The sequence below is a fragment of the Ricinus communis genome, chromosome 5, assembly GCF_019578655.1.
Source record: "Ricinus communis isolate WT05 ecotype wild-type chromosome 5, ASM1957865v1, whole genome shotgun sequence".
In the NCBI taxonomy this organism is placed as follows: domain Eukaryota; kingdom Viridiplantae; phylum Streptophyta; class Magnoliopsida; order Malpighiales; family Euphorbiaceae; genus Ricinus; species Ricinus communis.
This window is the reverse complement of record NC_063260.1, coordinates 30,254,404-30,279,871: the sequence shown is the minus strand read 5'-3', so window position 1 is coordinate 30,279,871 and position 25,468 is coordinate 30,254,404. Positions and strand designations below refer to the sequence as shown.

The 25,468-nt window shown below is 32.4% G+C and overlaps 3 protein-coding genes across 4 annotated transcripts; 2 read left to right on the top strand and 1 right to left on the bottom strand.

The window, feature by feature from the left end:
• The first annotated feature begins 2,378 nt into the window (after window positions 1-2,378).
• On the top strand, window positions 2,379-6,816 carry LOC8269309 (formate dehydrogenase, mitochondrial). The gene is made up of 6 exons (XM_015718227.3): window positions 2,379-2,548; window positions 4,504-4,675; window positions 5,270-5,810; window positions 5,960-6,084; window positions 6,185-6,297; window positions 6,395-6,816. The coding sequence occupies exons 1-6, from the start codon at window positions 2,465-2,467 to the stop codon at window positions 6,506-6,508; spliced, it is 1,149 nt and encodes a 382-aa protein (XP_015573713.1). The 5' UTR covers window positions 2,379-2,464; the 3' UTR covers window positions 6,509-6,816.
• Window positions 6,817-7,033: 217 nt separating this feature from the next.
• On the bottom strand, window positions 7,034-9,621 carry LOC8269311 (photosystem I assembly factor PSA3, chloroplastic). The gene is made up of 3 exons (XM_002517294.4): window positions 9,217-9,621; window positions 8,690-8,854; window positions 7,034-7,647 (listed from the first exon to the last, which is right to left on the bottom strand). The coding sequence occupies exons 1-3, from the start codon at window positions 9,574-9,576 to the stop codon at window positions 7,327-7,329; spliced, it is 846 nt and encodes a 281-aa protein (XP_002517340.3). The 5' UTR covers window positions 9,577-9,621; the 3' UTR covers window positions 7,034-7,326.
• An 888-nt stretch (window positions 9,622-10,509) lies between these two features.
• Window positions 10,510-16,759, top strand: LOC8269312 (deoxynucleoside triphosphate triphosphohydrolase SAMHD1 homolog). 2 transcript variants are annotated; one of them, XM_015718247.2, is made up of 19 exons: window positions 10,510-10,918; window positions 11,003-11,040; window positions 11,131-11,153; window positions 11,921-12,027; window positions 12,146-12,197; window positions 12,293-12,377; window positions 12,900-12,990; window positions 13,864-13,902; window positions 14,035-14,102; window positions 14,241-14,276; window positions 14,413-14,468; window positions 14,545-14,618; window positions 14,806-14,898; window positions 14,963-15,064; window positions 15,159-15,239; window positions 15,342-15,433; window positions 15,571-15,586; window positions 16,157-16,267; window positions 16,358-16,759. In XM_015718247.2, exons 1-19 carry the CDS (start codon window positions 10,796-10,798, stop codon window positions 16,457-16,459), a joined length of 1,389 nt encoding a protein of 462 aa, XP_015573733.1. In that variant the 5' UTR covers window positions 10,510-10,795; the 3' UTR covers window positions 16,460-16,759. The 2 variants fall into 2 exon arrangements, with proteins under 2 accessions (XP_015573733.1, XP_015573732.1); XM_015718246.2 differs by having other exon boundaries at window positions 14,214-14,276.
• Window positions 16,760-25,468: the final 8,709 nt, after the last annotated feature.

Here is a 25,468-nt window from a genome sequence, read left to right as displayed (position 1 = left end):
AAATATTTATTAAATTAAATTAAAACTTAAAGTGTTAAATAGACTAACTGATATAAATCAAAAGCATAAATATTTTTAGCCTTTCATTTATTTGACTATTTATAATTAATTTAGCTTGATTCCTATAAAAATAAATTTATTATTTTTTTTTAAGCAAAAAAAGATAAATTATAATTTTAATTGGATAATCTTATTTCGATTTTAAATTGATTTTTGATGAACTATAAATCACTATTTTCCAATCCCATTTTCATCGTAATATTTTTATGAACTAAACCATACATAAATTAAATCAGCGGGGAAAAAGATTAAACACTTCGTAAAAAAAAGCACAAAAATTTAAGACAAATTTAATTTATATTTTTCAATAAAACCAAAACCCGAGTATAGTTGTTACTTTTCCCCAACTTTCCTTCTAGACTTCTCACTTTCTCATTGTCTGAGAAAAACAAAAAATGGGGCTGAGCTAGTTAATTTCTCCCTATTCTATGGGCCTAGCCTATTTCACTATTAAACTTCTAAATTTTTAAATCTTATTTTATCAAATTTTTTAAATGATATTATATTTTATTAAGTTTTTTAATTTTATTTTTATTGAATTAAGAATTTTTATATATATTTGTAGAATCTTTTATTAAATTTATTAGTTTTTATACTTTTTAAAATAAAAATATAATAATTTAATAAAATTAGTAAATGTAATAAAATAAACCCAAGAATTTAAAGAGTTTAATAATGCCTAAATGCTGCAAATACATGCACCAGACTAGACCTGCTCATGGGCCGGGCCTGACCGGGGTTGACTTTATTTTGAACAAACCTGAACCCGTCCAAGCCTCCGAATTTTTTAATATCTCTCAGCCCGAGCTCGAGTCCGAATTTTTTTAAAAAATCGGGTCTGGGCGGGTTCGGGTCGGGCTTGAGTTTAGTTTTATTTAAATATATTATTAATAACAATAAAATTATAAACAAAAATAATAGATAGCTAAGTGGTACTTAATTATAAGTTGAAGGTCACAAGTTCAAATGCTAGATATGACATTTTTTTTTCTAATTAAACTAAACATCGGGTCGGTCCGGACCGGGCTTGGATTTTTATGAAAATTCCAAGTCTGGCCCGAAAAATTCGGGCTTTTATGGGTTCGGGCCGGACCGGATTTATACACAAAAATTATTATCCAAATCCGGCCCGAATAGTGAGGGCCTGGGCGGACCGAGCGGGTACCCAGGCACATGAACAGGTCTACACCAGACTGGTTTTTCTTTTTCTGTTTCTTTCTCTATGGAGGGACATATAGTACGCTTTTAGAGGACAACAAATTGAAATTGTGCACGTCATACTCATAGAGTCGCCGCCTCATTTGAAACATATAGTTGTATTTGATTTTGCTTAACAAGATACACATCACGTTAAAAATAGGATAGCCATGGATGTCGATAAATTCATCGGTGGTCACAAATTGACAACAATATTAGAAATTGATGTATTAATAAAAACAAATTGCTCGGCCCTAATTGTAACTTCAATAATAGTACTTTACAATTTAATAATTTATGTAATGAATTAAGTTTCTTTTTAGAAAAAAAAAAAAACAGATCATCCACTTAATAATTTCTACGATAATTGGAGTATTGAGATAAAGAAAAATAAAAAGATTATCCACTTAATCATTGGTACTGGAACTGATTTTAATCCTTTTGCCACACTGCCAACTACCAATCATACATTGAGCTAATGGGTGTTTTATTTCATTATTATCGTATTATTTTGGCACGTCACATTTTTCTTTTAAAAAAAATATTTAGTTATTTTCTCAATAAATAGGTAATTTTATGTTTTGAAATATAAGGCTAACGGAGATCCACCCAACGGTTCAACCCAAACTGAAATGCATGTTTTAATCATTCTCGATTCACTATTGATATGGTTATGAATTATAATTTGCTGGTTGGCTCATCGAACAATTTAGATTCTAATTTTTATTGAATGTTAGTTTGATTCCGATTCAATTAAATTATTTTTTTTTTATTATACGATTAACGAATATACCTATTAATTTCTTAGGTTGAACAGTTCATAGTAATGCAGTTATGCTTTGAACCGTCCGATCCTGTCCAATTTAGGTTAAGAAGCATGGACCTTTTCCCTGATAGTTGCAGATGGTTTTGTAAAAGTAACCCCGTGATCGGTTTGATTTTGAGTTTAACCTAGACCAATTAGTCTGGTTTCTCGGTTTGAAACAGCCGTGGCTGGGTCTAGGCTAAGGTTTATCTAAAAACTGAAAAAGAAAAATTGAAAAGGAAAATGGACAAATCACGAGCAGAAGGCGAAGAAAAACTTGGCCACGTCATCAACTTTCCTATATAAATTCTTACCATTAGGAACACGAAAAAAACACAGCTCAAAAAATATCACTTCCTTTCTTTAAAATTCACGTCTCTCTCTGTTTTCTGCTTCTAAAAAATGGCGATGAAGAAAGCTGCTGCCTCCGCAATTTGCGCCTTGGCTTCATCATCCACCTCTTCAGCTTTCTCTAGACACCTCCACGTAAGCAAATCATTCCCTTCTCTTCCCTTTTTCTTTTATTTCTTTTTCTCTTTCTAAAATTTAATTTAAAGATCATATGCAATTAAAATTCGCTTTCCCATGAGTGCTTCCCCGTAAATTTTTGGAAATTACTTATTTTTTCCTTTTTGCTTTTCAATAATTCAACGATTGATTTTTAATAATGAATATTTGATGAAATGAAGAAGAGTACAGTGAGAGACATTTTTGACACGACAATTACGCATCACCTAATGAGTAACGCGTTGAGTCTTTTTTTGATGCTCCTACTTTATCTTTTGATCAGTGGTGGTGATGGAGGAGTCCTGAATTTTCTGATTATTTGTAATTGTGATATCATCAATCACTGGAGAGTCATTATTTACGCTTACCTGGACTTACTGTAATTGTCAACGGCCCACATTTATTTTTGGCTTTTGCGTGACGACATTTTTGAGATAAGACAAAGAACCTAATTATTATTTTTCTTATATTTTAAATTTAAATACATAAATTTATATTTTATTTTATTTTTACACTTGAGTGTTTATTTTTAAAATACATAATTAGGTTTCTTTGCAATTTTATGTGATTATAAGTGCTGAAATTAATTAGAACTAATTTTTTACTTGTGTGTTATACGGTAATTATTATTATTTTAATTATAAAATTAAATTTATAGATATAATTTAATAAATTTTTAATATTTAATATTTAATTTATAATATTTTTAAAAATAGAAATAAATTAATTATTTTTAAATATTCTTAATTTTTCTAAAATCTCATTAGTAAAATAATATATAAATTATTTTTAAAATATTTATTTATTAATTCTAATAATATAAATTATCAATATAACTGATATTATTATTTTTTGAATTAAAAATTAATTTATTAATGAATATAATATTTTAAATATTATTTTTTATAATTAAATTATTATTTAATTAAAAAATTAATTTATTAGTTAATATAAAATAAAATATAAATAGTATAATAATATTTTTTAGAATAATTATTATTTAATTAGAAAACTAATTATTATTTACTTAAAAAACTAACCATTATCTAATTAAAAATTAATTTATTATTCATATGTTATTTTTTTAAGATTATGAGTGTTTAATTAGGTATATAACTTATTAATTAATAAATCAATAGAAAAGATTATAGATAAGTTTGAATTTTATGTGTTATGTGTGAAAAACAGTACACGTATCAAAATAAAAATTCTATGTATTAAAAATTTAAAATATATGCCAAAAAAAATTTAAATTTAAAAAAAAAAAATATATATATATATATATATATATATAAAATTTTATTTGTACATCAACAAACTGGTTGTATCTAATTCCAAAATCAAATTAGTACTTAGTGACGATGCATTTTCTGTTTAGACTAGAGTGAAAAGACAGTGTTCCTTCTTTGGAAATTTAATTAAAAACAGAATTCACCTAAATAAATCGGATTTATGTGAACAAATTTCTGCCGTCAATTTCAAATTGAATTTATCCAGTTTCGATTATAAAAAAGAAAGAGCTAAGATCCTTGACAGCATTTCTTTTTTTCCATTTCTAGAATTCAATTAAAGAAAAAGAAAGTGTTTGACTGTAGATACTTGGATGCTATTATTATTTATTTATTTTAATTTTTAGGGCAATATGGTATCTTCTTGCTTTATCTAGAAACTAAGAATTTATTTGCGAATTAATCTTCCAAAATACTAAATGAATTAGATAGATATTTTTTTGGATGCGTAATGCATTAAACTTCAATTATAAAAATGAAATCCTATTCCAAAAGAATTGCATTATGGCTACAAAGAATAGAAGATGGTGCTAGTGATGTAACTGAGGAATTAGGTGTTTCAATAAACAGTGTAAAATGGTGAAATTTTAAGTACGGTACTGCCATAAAATCTTAGCTTGGTGTTATGGGTTTGTGTGATCACAGGCTTCTGCAGGGAGCAAAAAGATTGTTGGGGTATTCTACAAGGCCAATGAATATGCTTCAATGAATCCCAATTTTTCCGGGTGTGCAGAGGGAGCTTTGGGAATTCGTGACTGGCTAGAATCACAAGGCCACCAATATATCGTCACAGATGACAAAGAAGGACCACATTGTGGTAAGTATACTTATATACAGACCTGTTAGCCTTTAGGCCTTTAATTTAATACACATGCACATCAGAAGAGATAAAGGCCTTTACATGGCTGCCATCATCTTATTAGTACATCCAAGTAAGATAACACAGGGTGATTGAATGTTGATACATTCAAGAGGCTGTAAATATGAAAAAAATCTAGTTATTTAAGCACATATCTGATTGTTCTCAACTAACAAATTGAAATATTAGTCAACTACAAGGTTAGCAACATATGTCAAACGAGTACATCAGACGACTAATGTGATTACATCTACTTTTGAGCAGAGTGTTCTTCTATGGAATGTAAACAAACACCAATTTTTGTGGTATCATCAGTTCTTGCTCTTTGTCACATGTATTACGGTTTATGCAAATAAAGGTTGTAATATCTGAATTTCTACTTCCAACGTATGTGATTGTTGATATGGGAATGGTGGCTACTATGTGAAGATCTACTTTTCTTCTCCTATCAGTTGCAGTGGTTTTACATTAGAATTACAGATCATCAAATCTGATCGTCAATTTATAAGGCCAAGTTTTGATTTATTTTCTTCTTCGTTCTTCTTGTTACAGAACTTGAGAAGCATATTCCTGATCTCCATGTCCTCATTACAACTCCCTTCCACCCAGCCTATGTTACAGCCGAAAGGATTAAAAAGGCAAAGAACCTGCAATTGCTTCTCACAGCTGGAATTGGCTCTGATCATATAGACTTGAAGGCTGCAGCTGAAGCAGGATTAACTGTTGCAGAGGTCACGGGAAGCAATGTTGTCTCAGTTGCTGAAGACGAACTTATGAGAATTCTTATTCTTGTCCGGAATTTCTTACCTGGATACCATCAGGTTATTAGTGGAGACTGGAATGTGGCAGGTATTGCATACAGAGCCTATGATCTTGAAGGAAAGACAGTTGGTACTGTTGGTGCTGGGCGCATTGGTAGGCTTTTGCTCCAACGTTTGAAACCTTTCAATTGTAATCTCCTCTATCATGATCGTATTAAGATGGACCCGGAGTTGGAGAATCAGACGGGGGCAAAATATGAGGAGGATCTTGATGCAATGCTTCCAAAATGTGACATAGTTGTCATTAACACACCTCTTACAGAAAAGACAAGGTTTTCTTTTGAGCAATGCTTCCAATTTTTCTTTTAAATTTTTTTATAAACATAAATATAAATAAATTCGGGTCAATTCCTCTTGGGTGATCCGACCGAGATTCCAATATGGCACCAGTCTTACCAGATCATCTATCATTGTGGTTTAGGGGACTGTTTAACAAAGATCGGATTGCAAAGTTGAAGAAAGGGGTGCTTATTGTTAACAATGCTCGAGGAGCAATCATGGATACACAAGCAGTTGCTGATGCTTGCTCTAGTGGACATATTGGAGGTAACAAAATACTTACCCAGAAATTAATTATTCTTCCTAAAAATATAATTCCGACAGATCTCCTCCTTTTCATGTTACTAGTTGGTATCTTGTATTGCAGGTTATAGTGGGGATGTTTGGTATCCACAACCGGCTTCGAAGGACCATCCATGGCGCTATATGCCAAATCAAGCAATGACTCCTCATATTTCAGGAACCACTATTGATGCACAAGTACGTATTGGTCTTCAAGTTCTGTCCTCATTTTCTTTAGCCTTGCACTTCTGTTCTTTTTCTTTCTTGGAACTCAAACTGAATGGAAATTATGCAGTTGCGATATGCTGCTGGAGTTAAGGACATGCTTGACAGATACTTTAAGGGAGAAGAATTTCCTCTACAGAATTACATCGTCAAGGAAGGCAAACTGGCAAGTCAATATCAGTGAGCTGTCTAGAGGTGCAGCATCTGAGGTCCTGGAATAATGTACCGTTATAGAGAGATTCAGAGTCTTCCATGAGAAAATAATGACTATGCTGTAACCAGTGAACTTTTGATGGCTATAATTACTATAACCTTGTGATTTATGCAAGAAACAGTATATTGTTATTGTATGATAATAACTTTCCTCTTTGGCGACAATGGTTTGTGCTTGGACATGTATTACTTGAAATAGATAGAAAGCATAACCTATTGGAATCTCTTTTATTCAACTAAAAATGATGTATGATTGAAATGTCTTTACTTAAAACTTCAGTCCTGGTTGTGTTTTTTTCTTTTTTTCGATATGAAATCTCCGATATTTCTCAAGTGCTTCCAATTGCCTCATCATTGTAGATTTTTCAACTTGTTTCCAGTTCAAAAGATCATCAATCCAAGAACGGCAGATCATACTCGCATAGGTAAAAAGGGAATAGAATGAGCGCATCATTTTAATTTAGGAAGGGAAATAAATATTAAAGTAAGAATAAGATAAGAAACTCATCAGTATATCCATTATTGACATTAATAGTGTACCAAGAACTGCTCAAGAAAAGGAAAAAAAGAAAAAGATTCAACTCTGAGCAGCTTTTGCCGGAGTTATGCTTTGCCATGTTCTAGAAATGGCAATGCAGTTTGGAGGGTTCATTTTCTTCCTTTTCAGAGTACAGCTTATGAGATTAAATGCAACATAAGCAGCAAAACTCCAGGCACTTGAATCAGGAGCTCTTAGTTGTGCACTCATCCAAAAGTCACATGGCTAAATTACCAATCACATTTCCAATTTTAAGTATCTCTATTTTGTTTAAGGAATCGAAGGTCTTTCATTTGCAACTTTGCAGCTTCCTTTGGCAAGTTCTTGGGCTCAGGAACATTCACCTCATCAGTACCTTCAGCCACTTTCTTTACCTTGTCTTTGACAATCCTTTGTATTTCTGGCTGCTTGACTGATGGGAAAACAGCACTCAGCATTCGACACAACAATGTCTCATCTTCCTTTTCTATAGTATCCTTGCCAAAGCAGCAAATGTGAATTGCCTCAAGTGCCTTCTCAGCTCGTATCTCCATGGGAATGGCTGGGGCTGCAACATTTAGTTTTGCCCGTTTCTACAATTTGAAAAATCATTGCAAGACTATACTTAATAACAACTTAAGACCCTAAAAGTAAATGAAAATGCTAAGCAACGTCAGAACAGAAAATGGCACTCACCAAGACCTAATAGTAATAAATTGCTGTAATTTAGACATCATATAAACTCCATTGCAAATTCTTACACTGAGACACCCTTATCTTACATAATTTATTAGCAACAACAATTTCAGATACATTTACCATCACTTTAGTGCTAGCCTAATAAGAGAAGAGATCCTAATCTACCAACAGGTATAATCTATATCATATATAGATGACTAGACGATACCAAATAAGTGTCTAACCTTTAATCTATGCATTTCAGGTACTTAGCTTGCTAGTTCCTATTGCTACTATATTGCTTTGACAGAATTACTTTCTAATACCATAGAAAGAACAGGCAAGAGCAATTCAATTTAAAGATGCTGTTAATATTGTTCAGAGTCTAAAATCCTTTTTATGAGGCATCCATGCAAGTAGTCTATGCCATATGTACACGTACTGATGACTGTTCTGTTAACTTCATGGTTGTAGAGAAATAAAAGTGGATGATGTTATTTTTTAACAGCTAAGTCTTCTATTCATTACACTTCAAAGTTTTAGATAAGTGGTTTGAAGATTGTCAACAAAAATATTTTCGATTCAGAATATGGTCTTCTTGCTCAAGTCAACATATGCTTGAACACTTTTATAGCTTATTTCCAACTCTCAAACAAGTTAGAATCAGTAGCTGCACAGGCAAGCTGCAATATCAGAAAGAATCAGTCAATTCGTAGGCCTGGTATATATGATAAAACTTACACATCATAAAGGCCTCAGATTTTTCCGAGCAATGACTACGTTGGCGTATGTATTAAAGCATGGAAAGTAAGAGTCTTGAATTTGAGATAGAAGCTAAAAATTTCTGGTTATTTACTTGAAGAAGCTAGTAAATTTGGCAATGGCGTCTTAGTTATAAGAATAGTTTGCCAGCTTGAAAGTATAAACCAACTAACACTGGTGTAAAAAATTTCCAACCTCTTTTGCCTCATTCATCAACTGAATGAAGTTCTGCTCTTCAAATTCAATATCATTTGATAACCGAAGCCTCGCTACCCCCTCCAAAATCTCTTCGGATTTGAGAAGACCAGCACCAACGGCTGCTAACCAACAGCATAGTAGAACATACAAAGGATCCCCTGCCTACCCAGAAAAAAATCTTCAATAACTTGAGAAAAATACTAAACAACACACCAAACATCACGTTAAATTCTACACGAATCAATGATTGTAGAATTTAGTGTTGAATCTGGATCTCAATCAACTCTTGCAAAATATGGAGTAGCACAGCTCATGAATTAATTGCAATCAAATAAAATTTCATAACAAGAAAACCAATTTCAGAAGTTTAAGACTAATCATAACATTTTTTTCCAAATTGTCATACTAAACTGAATGTGCTGAAGCCCATCAAACGCATAACCCACCCACACCATAAGGGTTTAATGTCAATTAAAACGCACCCATCAAAGCAAAAGGTAAAGTCAGAGAAGTAAAGTAATTACCTTGCCTCTCCTCTCCTGAAACTCATAAAAAGCGCTAGAGTCATTAACAGTACACTTCTTGCCTACTCTTCTTCTAAACTCAGCAAAATCAATAGTGTCACTACCAATACCACCTTCATCATTGAAAATTCTAGCAAGGAGGCCAACCACAGGGAGAGAAGCAATGACTTTGTTTGCAAAACTGGATATGGAGTTCGGTTCCTCCATATAAGCTGTAATTGACAAGGACCCATTAGAGTTATTCAGTTTCTGCGTAGTGGGTGTTTTGTAATTATTGTATATTTTGTGGAAAAATGGTGAAATGGAGTTACAGGAAGCGAGAAGATATGGTGATGAAATAGATGTTGTCACAACTACCATGGCTGTGACTGAAATGCAGTAGCGGTAGTTAGTTAATTTCGTTTTAGATATCAGCCTCACATTTATATATGTTATCTATCTAGCTGGGGAATGATTCTCTGTATTTGTTTTACGCTAAAACTCGTGTCCTCTTATACTCTTTTTTCTTTCCTCAGACCAAAAATTTTAAATAACATACTTTTTATTTATCTAAATTTATTCCGGTAGATGAACAGAAAATTGAAATTAAGTTTCAGTTTATGTATCTAAAATGTGTTTAAAACTAACTTTTAAAATAAAATAGTACGCAAAGTTTATATTTTTGATTTTGTTTGTTTAAAACTATAAATATTCAATAGATATTTAGCTTTTATATCAATATTTAAATAATATTTTTTATTAAAATTAAATTCGATAAAATTTTATAAAATTTATTTATAAATTTAAAATTTATTCACAAATTTAAAATTTATAAGTTAATTTAAATAATATATTCTATTAAAATTAAATTTGACTGAAATTTATAAAATTAATAAGATTTTATTTATAAATTTAAAATTTATAGATAAATTTAAATAATATTTTATTAAAATTAAATTCATCAAAATTTATAAATAAATTTTATTTATAAATTAATTTAAAAATTTTAAATAATTAAATTTATACAGAATTAATTATAACTAATCTAAAATTTCTAATGAATTTTATATTAATAAATTGTTTTTATTTTTATTTATTTTTTATATAAAATAATATTTTAAAAATAGCATAAAATTCAAGTAATATCTTTAAAAATGTATTTAAAAAGAATGCTAATATTGAATGTTATTTTATTACCATGCCAACGAAAATAGACCTATCAGAAGACTATAATTTGATTGGTAGAATAATTAAAATAGGAACCCTAGAATATTAAAAATGACGAGTATATTGCGAACACTAATATTCTATTCTATTAGTATATTAGAGGCTCCCACAGACGCGACACAATTTTGGCGGCGCAGGCACATCTTCGCCATGCGTCCGCTCCACCTGGTAGATTTTAGGATTTTAGAATTTTAGAATCTTAGAATTAGAAGAGGAGAGAATCTTCCTTTCTCTAAAACTACTGTTTTGCCCATTTAATTCTTTTTCCTAATCTCAAACTCTTCTCTTCTTTATTTCGAACCACTCAGTATATACTTATATTATAGATAGCTCTCTTTCTCTCTGAAAATCAGTGAGTTTAGTTTTACAAAAAATGGGAGCTTACTGCAACGAAGATTTATCTTTTCCACCAGTAAATAGATTTCCCATATCTCCTAATACCCGATTACTCAAGCATGTTCGTGACAATGTCCATGGCAACATCTATCTCGATCCTGTACTCTTCTTTTTCTCTCTATTTCTTTTCAATTTCCTTTTTTTTTTTTATGTATTTAATTGGTTTCTGTTTGTGGAGGTGCAGCTCTCTTTGAAGTTTATGGATACGGAGCATTTTCAAAGGCAAGTTTTTTATTTATTTATTTTGGTACTATTGATTTTCTGTCCCCGATTTTTTTTTTTATTAATTTCAGTTTCGTTTCTGTACTACAGGCTTCGTGAGCTCAAACAACTAGGTGAGTTTGTTGTACTTTCTTTAAAATATTAAAACAAAATAAATATTTCCATAATAGTTGAAGATGGTGTTTAGGTATATGCTGTGAATCTAATTTAGCATAATTTCGCGTTATTAATAAAAAAAGAATAGTGGTTAATTATTTGTTTGATGCTTTTCATTACGACATTTAGACTAAGGTGTGCTTTACTTGAGTAGTTACTAATAGATATTTAGAAAGTATCTTTACGTGATTCACATTAGTTGTACTTCACCAATTTCTTCGTGGAAACCAGGTAGCGGTGTGTAACATGTGGTCTGCCATGGTGTTTTTGGCTGTAGTAACACATATCCTGTTTTCTTTATGGCCACCTCTGAAACAAATCTATGTGCTAGAGTTCAACTGAATTGAATTCTTGCAAAGTCATATAATTGTTGGCATGATTTCTTTTCTATCAAAATGCCATGTTTTTCCTTTCAGTTGAAATAATTGAACTCTAGCAACTATGAGGTTTCTAAACGTAAACTTTATAGAATAGAATAGAACAGAATTAAATTCTTGCATATTACACTTTGCAAATTAGGTGCATGTGCGGGCCTTAATATTGATAATCTTATGTCTTTAGCATCAAGGATTCACTCAAAAGCACGCAAATTTTGTCTTAGACAGCTTGATATGTCATAGCTCATGAACTTACCCCTATAAGGAAGCTACTGTATGTTTGTGAATGATCTTACCCTATAAAGAAGCTACAGTATGTAAGTAAATATAGTTTTCATGTGTTTTAGGTGCAACCCATATGGTTTATCCTGGGGCTGTGCATTCCAGATTTGAACATTCTCTTGGTGTTTATTGGCTTGCTGGTGAAGCTGTGGAAAGGTTGAAACTTTACCAGGTATAAACCGATAATGAGCTTTCTTCTAATGCTCTGATCCTTTTAAGTGCTGCAATTCCACCGTTATGGAAAAAATTAAACTGTAGCAGTTTCATTTATCTCAGACTTATAATTGCAGGGCTTGGAGCTAGGTATTGATCACTTTGATGTTCAGACAGTGAAGCTTGCAGGTTAATTATTCTGTTTAACCTGAAAATGATTCTGTTTGAAGTCGGCTAGTTTTAAGTTTTCTGTACTTTCTACTATCTGTTATTACAAATTGTAGGACTTCTGCATGATGTGGGCCATGGTCCATTCAGTCACTTGTTTGAACGCGAGTTTCTTCCCAGGGTTACAAATGGTTCAAAATGGTATGTTTTATGTCTTAGACAGACTACATTCAGCCTACTTTATTTTACATAATGAAACATCAGCACCCGATCTGATAATATGTACCTCTTCAACATGTATTCCTGTCAAAAAGTGCTTCATGCATGCGATGAACTTAAGAATGATAATGGTTGTTGGCTCTTCTTTGCTATTTTTATATAAAATTGAGTTGAGTCAGGAAATGTTTTTCTACCGCTACATGTGGTATTTGTCTCAGTCACACTGCAACCTATTCTTAGGTGCCATGGAAGTCTAAGTTTGAGATGTTTCTTTTTTGCTGCTACAAGTGGAGCTTTGTTATTAGAGAACTGTTCTAATTATTCTAAGTAATCATAGGGAGCCTTAAGTCTTTGCTTTTGTTGATAAAAAAGGAAGTCTTTTTGCTTTGTTCCCCAGAATTTTACTGTATGCATGCTGTTCCAGTTAGATAAAAAACTATACAAAGCTTTTAGGAGTTTGCAGGCCAATTTCTTATTTGTTTTTTATGTAATTGTACTTCCTAGGTCTCATGAACAAATGTCTGCAAAGATGGTCGACTGCATCGTTGATGAGCATCATATTGACGTTGACTCGGAAATGATGAGCAGAGTTAAGGTACGATATTCTGTTTAGATGAATTCTTGCCGGAGCTTTAGATGCAAACAATTGTATCAATGTTGGCACGATCACTTTCCCTAGATATTTGAATATAACAGAAGAAACATGGAAAAAAGTCATGACATGTGACCTGTGACTTCTTTCGTGCTCTTTCATGCTTATTCTAGAAGCATAATCTTAATAGTTACTGCACTACAAGAACTTGATGTCTTTTCTTCAACTAGCTGCTTTGAAAGTGTTAGAAGTCATATTTATCCTACATCGTTTGGTTATTGGGCACTTATAGTGTATATAAGTGGATTGGGCACCCTCTTCATTTAAGCTAGCTTTTGGGAATAAGTTCTACCCAAATCCATTTATCATAATATTAGAGCCAGCCTTTTGTCTGCGGTGATGGATTTGGACCCGGCACGTTTGCATGTCATGCTAAACGTGAAGGAGGGTGTTTAGAAGTTGTATTTATCCCACTGCGCTTGGTTATTGGGCACTTATAGTGTATATAAGTGGATTGGGCACCCGCTTCCTTTGAGCTAGCTTTTGGGAATGAGTTCTACCCAAACCCATTTATCATGGAGTTTTAGCTATTTGTTCATGTTTGGAAGCCTAAGGATTTTTACATTTCATTTTGTCACGCTATAAAATTATGCGTAAAAAAGTTTAAGTAGAACAAAAGCCTCCTAAATTTTATTGGAAATACGCATTCAATGGCTGGTATATTGATCTTGAGCATCTTCCTAGTTTATATTTGGTATATTTGTTACAGCATGCTTTATCTGTAAGTGGTCAATGTGCATGTTCTAGGTTATTATGTGTGCTTGTAGTTATATATTTGCCGTCTTTATAATGTTAAATTGATCATAATTGTTTCAGGAGATGATACTAGCTAGCTCGGAATTTTCACAGATAAAAGTAAGGTCTTGTTTCTAGGTGCTTGCTCTAGTGGTAATTTTTTAAGTAAAATAGGCAAATGTAGCATGTTATTTTGTACTAATTTATGATTTCAGTTTTATAGGCTTTATTTACTATCACTTCAATATGTAGGAAACAAGGGAGAAACGGTTCTTGTATGATATTGTTGCTAATGGTCGAAATGGAATTGATGTAGACAAGTGAGGTTTAAGGATTCTTCCATTAATAACTTCGCAAATTAAATTTCATCATCTAAGCTTCATTTTGACACTCAATTTTTAATATTCATTGGAGATTTTATTGACACACAGGTTTGATTACATTTCCCGTGATTGCAGAGCTTGTGGCTTAGGATGCAGTTTTGAGTTTCAGAGGTTTTTGTTATAATCCTTGAGTTAAACTTATCGTTATTAGTGCCTTTCTTTTAATGTTTTAGTACCTAGCAACCCATAAAATAAATATTAAGCCAGAAAATTCTTCTTTGTATAATAAATTGCTCATCACTTGCAGGTTGATGGAGACAATGCGGGTTGTGGGTGATGAAATTTGCTATCGTGCTAAGGACTGTTAGTATATCTTACCCACTTTGCAAAATCATTTAGATTTTCGTTATCTTTTTCTTAATGCTGGCTATTATGCTAGATCTTTCCATTCACAAGTTGTTTGTCACTCGTGCGGACCTTTACCGCACAGTTTATACTCATCCAAAAGTAAAGGTACAAAACCAAATCCAGTTATTTACTAATCTAGTAATCTCTGTGTATGCTGACCTATAAATTTTTATTTTTATTTTTATTTTTCTCCTGTTCTATTTCCTCATTTAAGTTTACTATCATGTGAACATTGTTTCTATTTGTTGTATTTGAAATACAGTTTCCTGATCTGATGGTAACGCTCTTGCAGGCAATAGAACTTATGATAGTTGATGCGTTGTTGAAGGCAAATGATTATTTGCAAATATCATCTTATGTTGAAGATCCCTCAGAATATTGGAAGGTAATGACTGATATTTTTCTCTTACTAACTAATGCTTTGTTATTGATTAATCTTGGAATTGCAGTTAGATGACACAATAATTAAGACTATCGAGACAGCTCCTGATGAGCAACTAAGGGAGTCTAGGGATTTGATTCTGCGCATACGCAGGAGAAACTTATACCAGGTAAAGAAGCTCTGCTAATATCTCAGATTCTCTACTTTTTTTATGATTGCAGAAAAGCGAATATTAATTATCCTGTTTCATTTTTCTGTTGCAGTTCTGTAATGAGTATGCTGTTCCTAAGGACAAACTGGAAAACTTCAAAGATGTCACTGCACAAGATATTGTTTGTTCACAGGTTTTCAGATAAATTTGGCCATTAACATTTGTGCATGTTTTAAAATGTTTCCCCCCTTGTGCATGTAATTTATACCTGTTAATGAGCCATTTCAATTCACAGAAAAATGGCGGTGTGCTGCTGAAGGAAGAGGATATTGCAGTAAGCAACATTAGGATTGATTTGACTCGTGGAAGGCATAATCCTCTTGAAAGGTACTTGAATTGTGAGGAATCTATTTTGTATTTAACAGTGAGTATCTTGTTGTAATTTTGGGTTGAATAGTACATTCCACTGACCTTATTCCTTTTCCATTTTCTCATTTTTCCTTGATCCATGTACCCTTCTCCAGCATCCAATTTTTCAAGGTACTCAATTCACTATTGACTTGAATATACTATGTACTCCAGTTTAAATTTAGCTCAAAATTAGCTGATCACATAGATGACCTTGTTTGGCATTATGTTGATATATTCATAGTTAGTGCTTCTGTTCTTTATGATGAGCAACTAGGAAGTCGTGAGAGGCTGTGGATATTCCATTTTATCAATTGAGTAGATTTAAAATTATTTGTTCATATTGCCCCCTTCTGTACCAAAAAGTATTGTGTGAGTTAAGGGTATTTAGAGCTCGTGAGCATTCTGTAAGCATAAAGTTTCCCATGTGACTTCTCAATTCTTGTCTGAGAGCTAGGTTCTGCTGTGATATTTTTTTTTTTTTTTCGTGACCTTAGATGACAATAATTCAAACATTTTGCTGGAATTTTCCCTCAGGACTATACATCTTTGATATAACTAAAATTTTCTTATCTTATAATAATTACTGACTAGACTTTGCTGAAGTATTTAGAACAAACCGATATAGTAGCTTAATAAGTAACCTTAGTAAATGTAAATTCTGAACAGATTGTCTTATTTATTTTGCTGAATTCTGTTCAGGATTATGAGAGTGAGGAGAAATTTCCCATACCTGATGATCGCATCAGTCACTTACTACCTACATCCTATCAAGATATGATAGTGAGGGTCTATTCCAAAAAGCCTGAACTGGTATGTAGCTTCAACTGTGTTATATGTAACAAATGTCTTGTTTAACCTTATTCCATCCCCAGTAACACGCAAGTCCAATTACCATGTCAGGTAGCAGCGGTTTCTGAGGCTTTTGAAAATTTCCAGTTGAGAACTTATGGGATCAAGGCACAAGTACATGCAACTCCAGAAAAGAAAAAACGCCGTATATGAGGTTTTTGGTTGTATATATTGGCTATCTTTTTCTTTATTTGGAAAAGAACATAGAATGACATGGTTGTCATATGACGATCAATACAGTATCAATATCATATATTATAAGAAGCGAATATTTTATTTAATGCTTTCTTCAATTTTGTCAAGGTTTTGCATCAACCTTGAATTTTGAAGGGCGCTTAGCCATTTCAGTAAATAGAATAGTAGAGCTGATGAGTTCTTTTCATTTTCCTTGTTTAATTCCCTTTCGACTGGCAAAATGCCTGCAATTTTGTACAATCAATTCATCTTTTTCCATGTTCCCATTTCCTCCTTCCTTTGGTGTCTTATATTGGTTCTACCCAACCCGACTCCCCTTCTATCACACGCACACTTGCATATGCATGCACTTGCTTGATAGATGCATAATTATTAGTGACTTATACCTAGCTGTTGAGCATGATCGATGTTGGCGTCTTAGATAGCATCAGTGTTGAAATTGGTAGAATAATTGGTTCAGGCTTTATGCTTTTGTATCAACTCTGGTGCTTCTAATAGGTGCCTCGTCAGTTACGGTTTTGGGAATTACAGTAAATTTCAGCTGTTACATTGCACCTTTGTCCTTGGATAACAGAATTGCCTCTAATGATATTTGTTATGACAAATATATCAGTGGTAAGGCTGGCTAGCATCTTGATTGATGTTTGTAGAGGCGTAGACTATTTCTTAACCACAAAATTGAGACTCAGTTACGGGAGATGATATCATTATTGGATTTCTAGTCATAGCCCATTTTATGAATACGGATAATACTTCCCAGTGAGTCCCAGATAACAAGCTCCTGGATAACACTTTCTCCAGGTCCGACCTTGAGCCATTCGCTCACATTTTTATCTGTCGCAATCTGCGGCTAATAGTAGGTGCATGCATACATTTTATTGTTTTGGACAATTATTTTCATTTCTTGGGGCTGTTAAATTTTGTTTGTTTGGTGCAGCAATAATTGTGCAAGCATATTTATGACAGGTGAAGGCGTGAACTATTTATTAGTTGCAGGATCGACATAGTTCTTGACTAAAGGTTTGAGTGATTCGACTCTTGGGAAGTGATAAGGGCCAAGATACGTACTAGTGAAAAATGATGGACAATAATTATATAAATGTAGTGGTGGGTTTCAGCATCTTATATTATAGCAGTAACTCTTATGGCAGTCCTTCTTGAGAAATTGAAAATAGGTGAAGCTTTGTTGTCTTGTGGTGTGGGTTCCTGAATGTATGGTAATATATAAATGTAAATGGGGTTAGGCATGAGGTCAAAAAGGGTAGGCAATTCACGGGCAGGAGCAACAAAATTGGTGGTGTGCTGCTGTTCCTGGGAAAGATGAATTTCTTTGCCCCACGTCATTTTCCTCATTCTCTCTTCCCATCTCTTTCTTCTTCACTCTTGTAGGCAAAAGAAGCAAGTTTTTTAAAGATCCAATATCTTTGATCTTGCTACATCATATGCATTGTACTCACTTCGTGATTTTATTAAAACTCCATTGCTGGTATTTGTCCATTTTAAGAGGTTGGTAGGGAATACAAAGGAAAAGAGGAGCAACAAAAACCCTGACATGTCAAAGTAAAAATTGATTCCCAAAAAAGAAAAAGAAAAATGATTGATTTGAGCTATCAATTTGAAATCATTTGATACAACATTATCTTTATCTTGAATAATCGATCAGAAACAAATAACAGAGAAAATGATTATTCTTTTGACTATGCAGAGGAAAAGGAATGGAAAATTTAAATTTTGTTGTACCCTAATTTGGGAGCTAAGAAATTTTAGTTTAATAAAAAATTAAAATTTAATTTGATTCCTCTTTCTTTTCTCTAATGATTGTTTGTTATGTCATCAAACACAAAACAAGAATGTAACTAATTTTTCTTTCTCTCCCTTTCATTCTCTTTGAAATAATCTCTTTCACTCTCTTTCCATTGTCATGCATAGTTTTCACTTTCTCTTCATATTCATGTTCATGCATAGTGTAATTGGATTTATTCTTTTGCAAAGGCAGAGCCACCCATGACTTATATATTAATCTCTTTTTATCTAACCTATTTTGCTTAAGTTATAATATTTCTAGTGATTCGAAGTTCTTATGATATAATAACATTATCTCATTTTCTTTTCTAATGAAATTAAATTTCTTTTAATCACCTGAAGCGATTCCTCCACAAACTATGGTATCAAAATAGAATAGAAAAGGAGAGCTCAATACTTGCATTGTAGGGTAAGCATTTAAATTTTGTTCCTAAAGTTGGGGTTTGCAAAGTACAAAGAACAGAAGCTTCAAATGACTTTTTGCATTTTCAAAATGCTAAATTCACTTAGCATCAACCATTTGTTCCCCTTTTCTTTTGGTCCTGCACTTGTACTCCTTTTCCATTAATATAGCATGCAATGCAATCATGTTACTGATTTTTTTTTTTCTTTTTGTCATGTGGTGCTAGACATGAAGAACCCTTGTCGACTCACTCACAACTGCTTTTTAATATATATCCATTCACTTAAACAAACAATTATAATTTTGGCCATCCCCTAATAGTTTGTGATGAAGTACTATAAAAATACATATAAATGGATTGACACGAAAGCTATTTGATTCCAATCTTGTGCTTTATAATAAATCTTTTATTTGGAATAAGTTATGGTGCAATTCTTTTTTTGAAAAAGACAAAAAAACATTGGTATCCACACACCTTGTAGCCATGATTCTTGTCTTAAGATTGTGTCACATCCGTATTCACTAATCCCTAACTTAAGATACTTGGACGAGAATCTTATAAAGTTAGGTTTAGGAAAAAGAAAAATAAAAAACTATATATGTTTGTTTTAGAATAAAAATGACCATTAACATGGGGGCAGTTTTAATGGGGTTTTTAATTTTCAGGTTATGTATCATGCATATAGTTATAACTTAATAAATAATTTTTTTTAAAAAGGGTTTGGATGGTTAATATGTCAATTAATAATAAAGATATTATTGATATGTTTATTTTACAGAAAAAAGTAATTGAAGTGGTAAATTATATTATTATTGATTTATATGGTTCAAGGGATCTTATTCCCTGGCTTCTTCTTCTCTTTTTTCTTTTCAGAAAAGAAAATTAAAGAAAAGAAAAGAAAGTGGTGTAAATCTAAGTTAAAACAAAATTGAAAACGTAACCAATTAATCAATGGTTGCCCTTTTGACAAAATTAACTGAGTGCCCAGTAGGCATGCATCTAAGACATAAATCATTCATCAAATAGCAACCACTATTCTTTCAATTGCCTTCCCTACATGTGCACTTCCTTTTCTTGCCTGGATGCCCATTTTTAGTTTATTTCTTAATCCTTGTCAAGGGAGATTAGTAAATACATTATCTAATTTATTGTTTTTAATTTGATATGTGTACAATGCGTTAAAATATATGTAATTTTAATTATTTATTATTTATTATTTATTATTTATTTTTTATCAATATACTTTCAACGTCTCTAACTATCACAGATCATTTATTACTATCATCATATGGTGCTCGCTCATCCATTGGATTTAATATTATTATTTAAATAATTTACTTTGTAATGTTAATTTTGTACTAAATATTATAAATAAATTAAATACTAAAATAACCATTACATTACATTATATAAATCTTTTACTATAATCAAATATAGTAATAAAATAATTATTATACTATATTACATTATATTATAGTTTTTTATGCTATATATGTTTTTTATTATAGTAAAATTCAATATACTGCGGTAATGCTATTATTTAAAAGTGATGTGACACCAAAATAACGCTCATATTTAATTAACACTTAATCGAAACTGATATGTAAATGAAGTGATGTTTGTCATTAATAATTAACATTGATAATTAAGGGGTTAACGTTCTTCATTCTTGTTTGGTGTATTTTTGTTAAAGAGTTAATTATTAAAGGGATTAATAATTAACATCTTTATAATATTTCTTTTTTTGTGTGTATTATACCCATTTATGTATTAATCCTCGCTCCTAAATTGAATCTCAATGAAAAATAAAATTTAATCTAGAGAGAAATAAGATTTTTAGTATAGACGTAACCGACGTCTTTCTTTTACTTATAGATTTAAGTTTCAGTAATTAATTAAATTTTTTATGTTGAGTATTTGTTCGTTTTAATAATGAGCTCTCTAATTAATCTAAAATCTCGATTAAAATTCTATAATTAAGATATTAATAAATATATTGCAAAATGTAAGATGCGATTTAGATGAGGAATCTTTTTATTTTTTTTTAAATGTTTTTATACATAACTTGAGACGAGTAAGATAAAAATAATAATTTTTACAACCTCTTGAATTTTCTAATTGAAGCCTGAATTTATATTGCTGGGATATAAGTTTGGGATTAAAATATGAATTATAATATATATATATATATATATGTCTTGAATATATGAAAGAAAATCCTCATAAACATTAAAGAAAGATATCATCTCACTGACAATATTAAAGCAGTTGCAAAGCTGCATGTAACTGTTTGCAGTACCGACCATGGTCCAAACCCAGAGATAAATAAATAAATGTAAGTAGTTACTAATTTATTAATATATATATATATATAGAGAGAGAGAGAGAGAGATAAACAAATAATAGTATCTGCTCAAGAAAAACAAATCATAATAAATAAAAGATTCATTGACCTGTGAATCCCATAAATAAAGAAAGAAAACAAAAACCAACAGAGAGAGAGAGAGAGAAGAGGAAGAAGGAGGAGGAAGTTAATAACATCCATGTGCCCACATGCCTGATGATGCCATTTTGCATTAAGCAATGCTCATATATCCTAAGCTTACATACAATACAGAAAAATATTTTACAATGGTTGGTTGGACTCGTAGAAATATATTGAAAAGAAACCCATATCTAAGTTTTTTTTTAATAACCGAGTTATTAACCATTACATTCTGTGCTATGTTATGTGCCATAAAGTTAAGAGACCGGATATAAAATGGTAAGAAACAAAGTTAAATTCCGAAGCTAATAGATGAATATCTTCAAAGATGACTTGAGCTATAGCTGGAGGTAGGATTTCTTGACGAGCCGTTTAAAAGACTTGCAGAGCATCACCTTCAATAAAAATATGATTCCATCCCTTGTTCCTTATCCAAACCATATATTCTCGAAGAGCCATAGCTTCCATAATGAATGGGTGATTGATACCAATAATTATTTTGCCATTTACTTCAAGCAACAAATCTAATATTTCCCCTAGCCAGATAATTTTTACATCCTGCATCAAAATTAATTCTAACTGAGTTTGCTTCCATATATATCACAGTGGGAGGTACTATTGGTTGGTTATATGATGCATGTCCAGCTTCTTCCTCTCGCCATGCAGCTTGGAACTCTGAGAAATCCTGAGAGGCTGATTTAGCAATATTGCCTTTTGTTTCCTTTATTTTTTTGAAGATTAAATTATTCTTTGCTTTCCAAAATCTCCATAGAATAAAAATTGCTAAAATTAATAAGGAGTCATCAACTTGGAAGGTATGCAGGTCAGATTTGAGCTTGTCCCAGCTACCGGGGAAGGATCTAAGAGATGCATTTGATATGAATCCCAGAGGTGACATAGACTTGTTGCACTATCGAACAATGTAAGAAAACATGCTCCAATGTTTCCATCATACTGCAAGCTCTACATGAATAATCCATTTGTAACCTGGTATGAAACATATGACCAACATGAAATGCATTGGAGAATATCTTCCACATAAAAATTTTAAGTTTGCTAGGAATTTTTATTTTCCAAAGATGCTTCCATCAAATAGAGTCTTGAGGATTATGTTCATTATGGCTTCTATTAGAGAAAGAAGTTTCCGAAGCATAATATCCTGATTTGACCATGTATTTTCTAAATGTTTGAAAATGCCACACTTGCTTGTCTCTCTGATTGCATATGCTCAGCGGAATTTGCAATATCTTCTCACTTGTTCCGTATCAAAATGTTGATGTAGTAATCCTACTTTCCATGCTTTTTGGTTTGGATCAATCAAATTGCTAACTAGTTAGAATGCTATAGTTGATGTTGGCAGTAAAATAGGGCGGAAAGGGTAGTTGGTCGGTAACCAAGGGTCCTCACCAATTCAAACCGAAGCTCCATAGCCTATTTTCCATCTTAATCCATGATTAAGTAATTCTTTCCCCTTATAGATACTCCTCCAAGCCCAGGAGGAAGATGATCCTCTTTCATAAGTTAGAAACTCTGATGTTGCATAGTATTTACCTTTTAAAACCCGAGCAAGAAGTGAAGAAGGGTTTTGAAAAAGTCTCAAAGCTTGTTTCGCCAATAAGGCAATATTGAATCCATGCATATCTTTGAAGCCAAGCCCGCCTACTAATTTGCTGCTGCACATTTTCTCCCAAGATATTCAGTGCATCCTTTTTCATTAGCAACTTGACTCTACCAAAAATTAGACATGATCCTATTAATCTCTTGGCATACTCCATGTGGAATTAAGAAGCAACTCATAGAAAAGACCAGGACAATGCTAGCAATTGCTTTGATTAATATCTCCTTTCCCCTAGTGACAAGAGTTTTTCTTTCCATCCTTAAACCTTGGATTTGATTTTAGAAATTAATTCTGCAAGGGTTTCTTTCTTGGATTTGTCAATTATAGCTGGTAAACCAAGATATCTATCCAACTGATCAATGTTTCCTATTTGGAATATGCCAACAATATGAGCTTTTAGATTTATAAGGGTGTTTGGAGAAAAATAAATGGCAGATTTTACCGGATTCACCTCCTGACCACTTGCTCTTACATAAGACCGTAAGATATTGCTGAGAATTTGAGCTGCAGAATCGTACATCCCTAAAAAATATGGCACCATCTACAAACAATATGGACTGCCTCTAGCCACTTTAATACCTTGAAGACTATTTAAACTTTGAGCCTTGGAGCACATATGGGATAATCCTTCAGCACACAATAGAAAGATCAACGGTGATAGTGGATCACCTTGTCGCATACCTATGGATGGAATGATAAAGCCTTCTAATGCCCCATTAATGTTCATTGAATAAGTGGCCGAAGTCATAAAGGCCATAATCCATTTGATCCAGACTTCTGTAAATCCGAAAGCAGTGAGAATATGTTTTATGTAATCCTATTCAAGCTTGTCATAAGCTTTCGCCAATGTCCATTTTGAGAGCCATGCCTCCTTTTGATCATGATTTCTGAGATTTGAGGTAATGAACAAATTCATAATAGACTAAGATATGATTCGTATCAATCTCCCTGCTATGAAGGCACTTTAATTCTCATTGAATAAATGAGGCATAAAGCGTTGCAATCTTCTGACAAGAATTTTTGCAATGATCTTGTAATAGAGTGTGCATAAACTTATTGGACGCCAATCCATCATTTGAGTTGGATGCTAATTTTTAGGAATCAGGGATATAGTGGTGTGATTAACATTTCTACCGATGGATCCGCCTACAAAAATACTCATAACAGATGAAAATAAATCATCTTTGATTATGTCCCAATATATTTGGAAGAATAAGCCAGTAAATCTGTCCCACCCAGGCGCTTTGTCAAGATGAATTGAAAAAGTAGCTTCTAGAACTTCCTAGAAGGAAATTAGAGCTGTTAATGAAAGGTTGCCTGCCTTAGTGACTCTAGGTTCCATCTATTCTATTATTGAAGTAAATTTTAAGGGATTTGAAGAAGTATACAACTTTTTGAAATAAGAGACTGCCAAAGAAGCCATTTCTTTTTGGTTGAGAATCCAGTTATCTTAGTCATCCTTGAGGCCTCTAACTTGATTTTTCCCTACGTCTTTGAGCCACCTCAGCATGAAAATACCTTGTTTTACAGTCTCAAATCCAAGCCATGATTGTCGTGATTTCTAAGCCCAGTATCTTTCTTCACGCTCCACTATTATTGTAAGGTCTTTTTCCAATTGGATTGAAGAGTATTATGTCCCCTCTGATGATAACTTGATCCATTCTATATTAGCTTTTATCTCAGCTATTTCCTATCTTGCATTTCTGTAATTTGTACGATTCTAATCCACTATGCTAAATCTGCATGCTTTTAATCTTGATATAAATTGAAAATTCAAAGTACCACATTGAGGAATTTGCCATTTCTCCCGAATGATATTTTGAATTTCCTTACTATTACACCACCTTTTGTCAAACCTAAATAGTTTCTTGTGATACCCTGAATTCTAGTCCATTTTAAGAAGTAATGGCTTGTAATCAGATCCCAAATCCTGAAGATGAGAATTATAGGCTTGAGGAAATATCATTGCCCAATTGTTACTACATAAGCCCTAGCCTATATGTTCCTACACATTTAATCTACCAGCTCTCCTATTTGTTCAAGTATAAGCACCACCTTAATAAGGAATAACCACAAGCCCTAGTTTAGATATAATTTGATTGAAACTGAGGTACTTATAACGCTGAAAACCTACTCCCTCCTTTTTATCTGATGGCGAGATCATAGCATTAAAATAACCAATCCAAAGACAATATTTAAGATTCACAGCTCGAGCATAAGAAAATAAACTTTGAAATTGAATATTCTGATAAGAAACAGAGTAGCTTAAGTAGCATACAAGTAAGTCCCATACTTCACCAGAATTGGATACTTTACAATGACAAAAAAATCCCGATTTGTGTAAAACTTGCACAGTAATACCTACCCAGCCTAAAGCTAACCCCCCTGACAATCCAATAGGATTTATAATCTTATGATTTAGAAACCCACTGGAGCATAACAATTTCCGAATATAAGGGCTAACTTGTTTGTTTCAAAGAGGAATACAAATTTTGGGAAATGAGATTTTACAATCTCTTTGAAGTGATGAATTTTCAAGGCATTCTTAAGTCCTTGGCAATTCCAGCTGAGGATCTTCATATATGAGATTGGCACTATTTTCGGCTGGCTTGCTCTACCTCTTCAGATTTATCAGTTGATGTCTTATTATTCTTTAC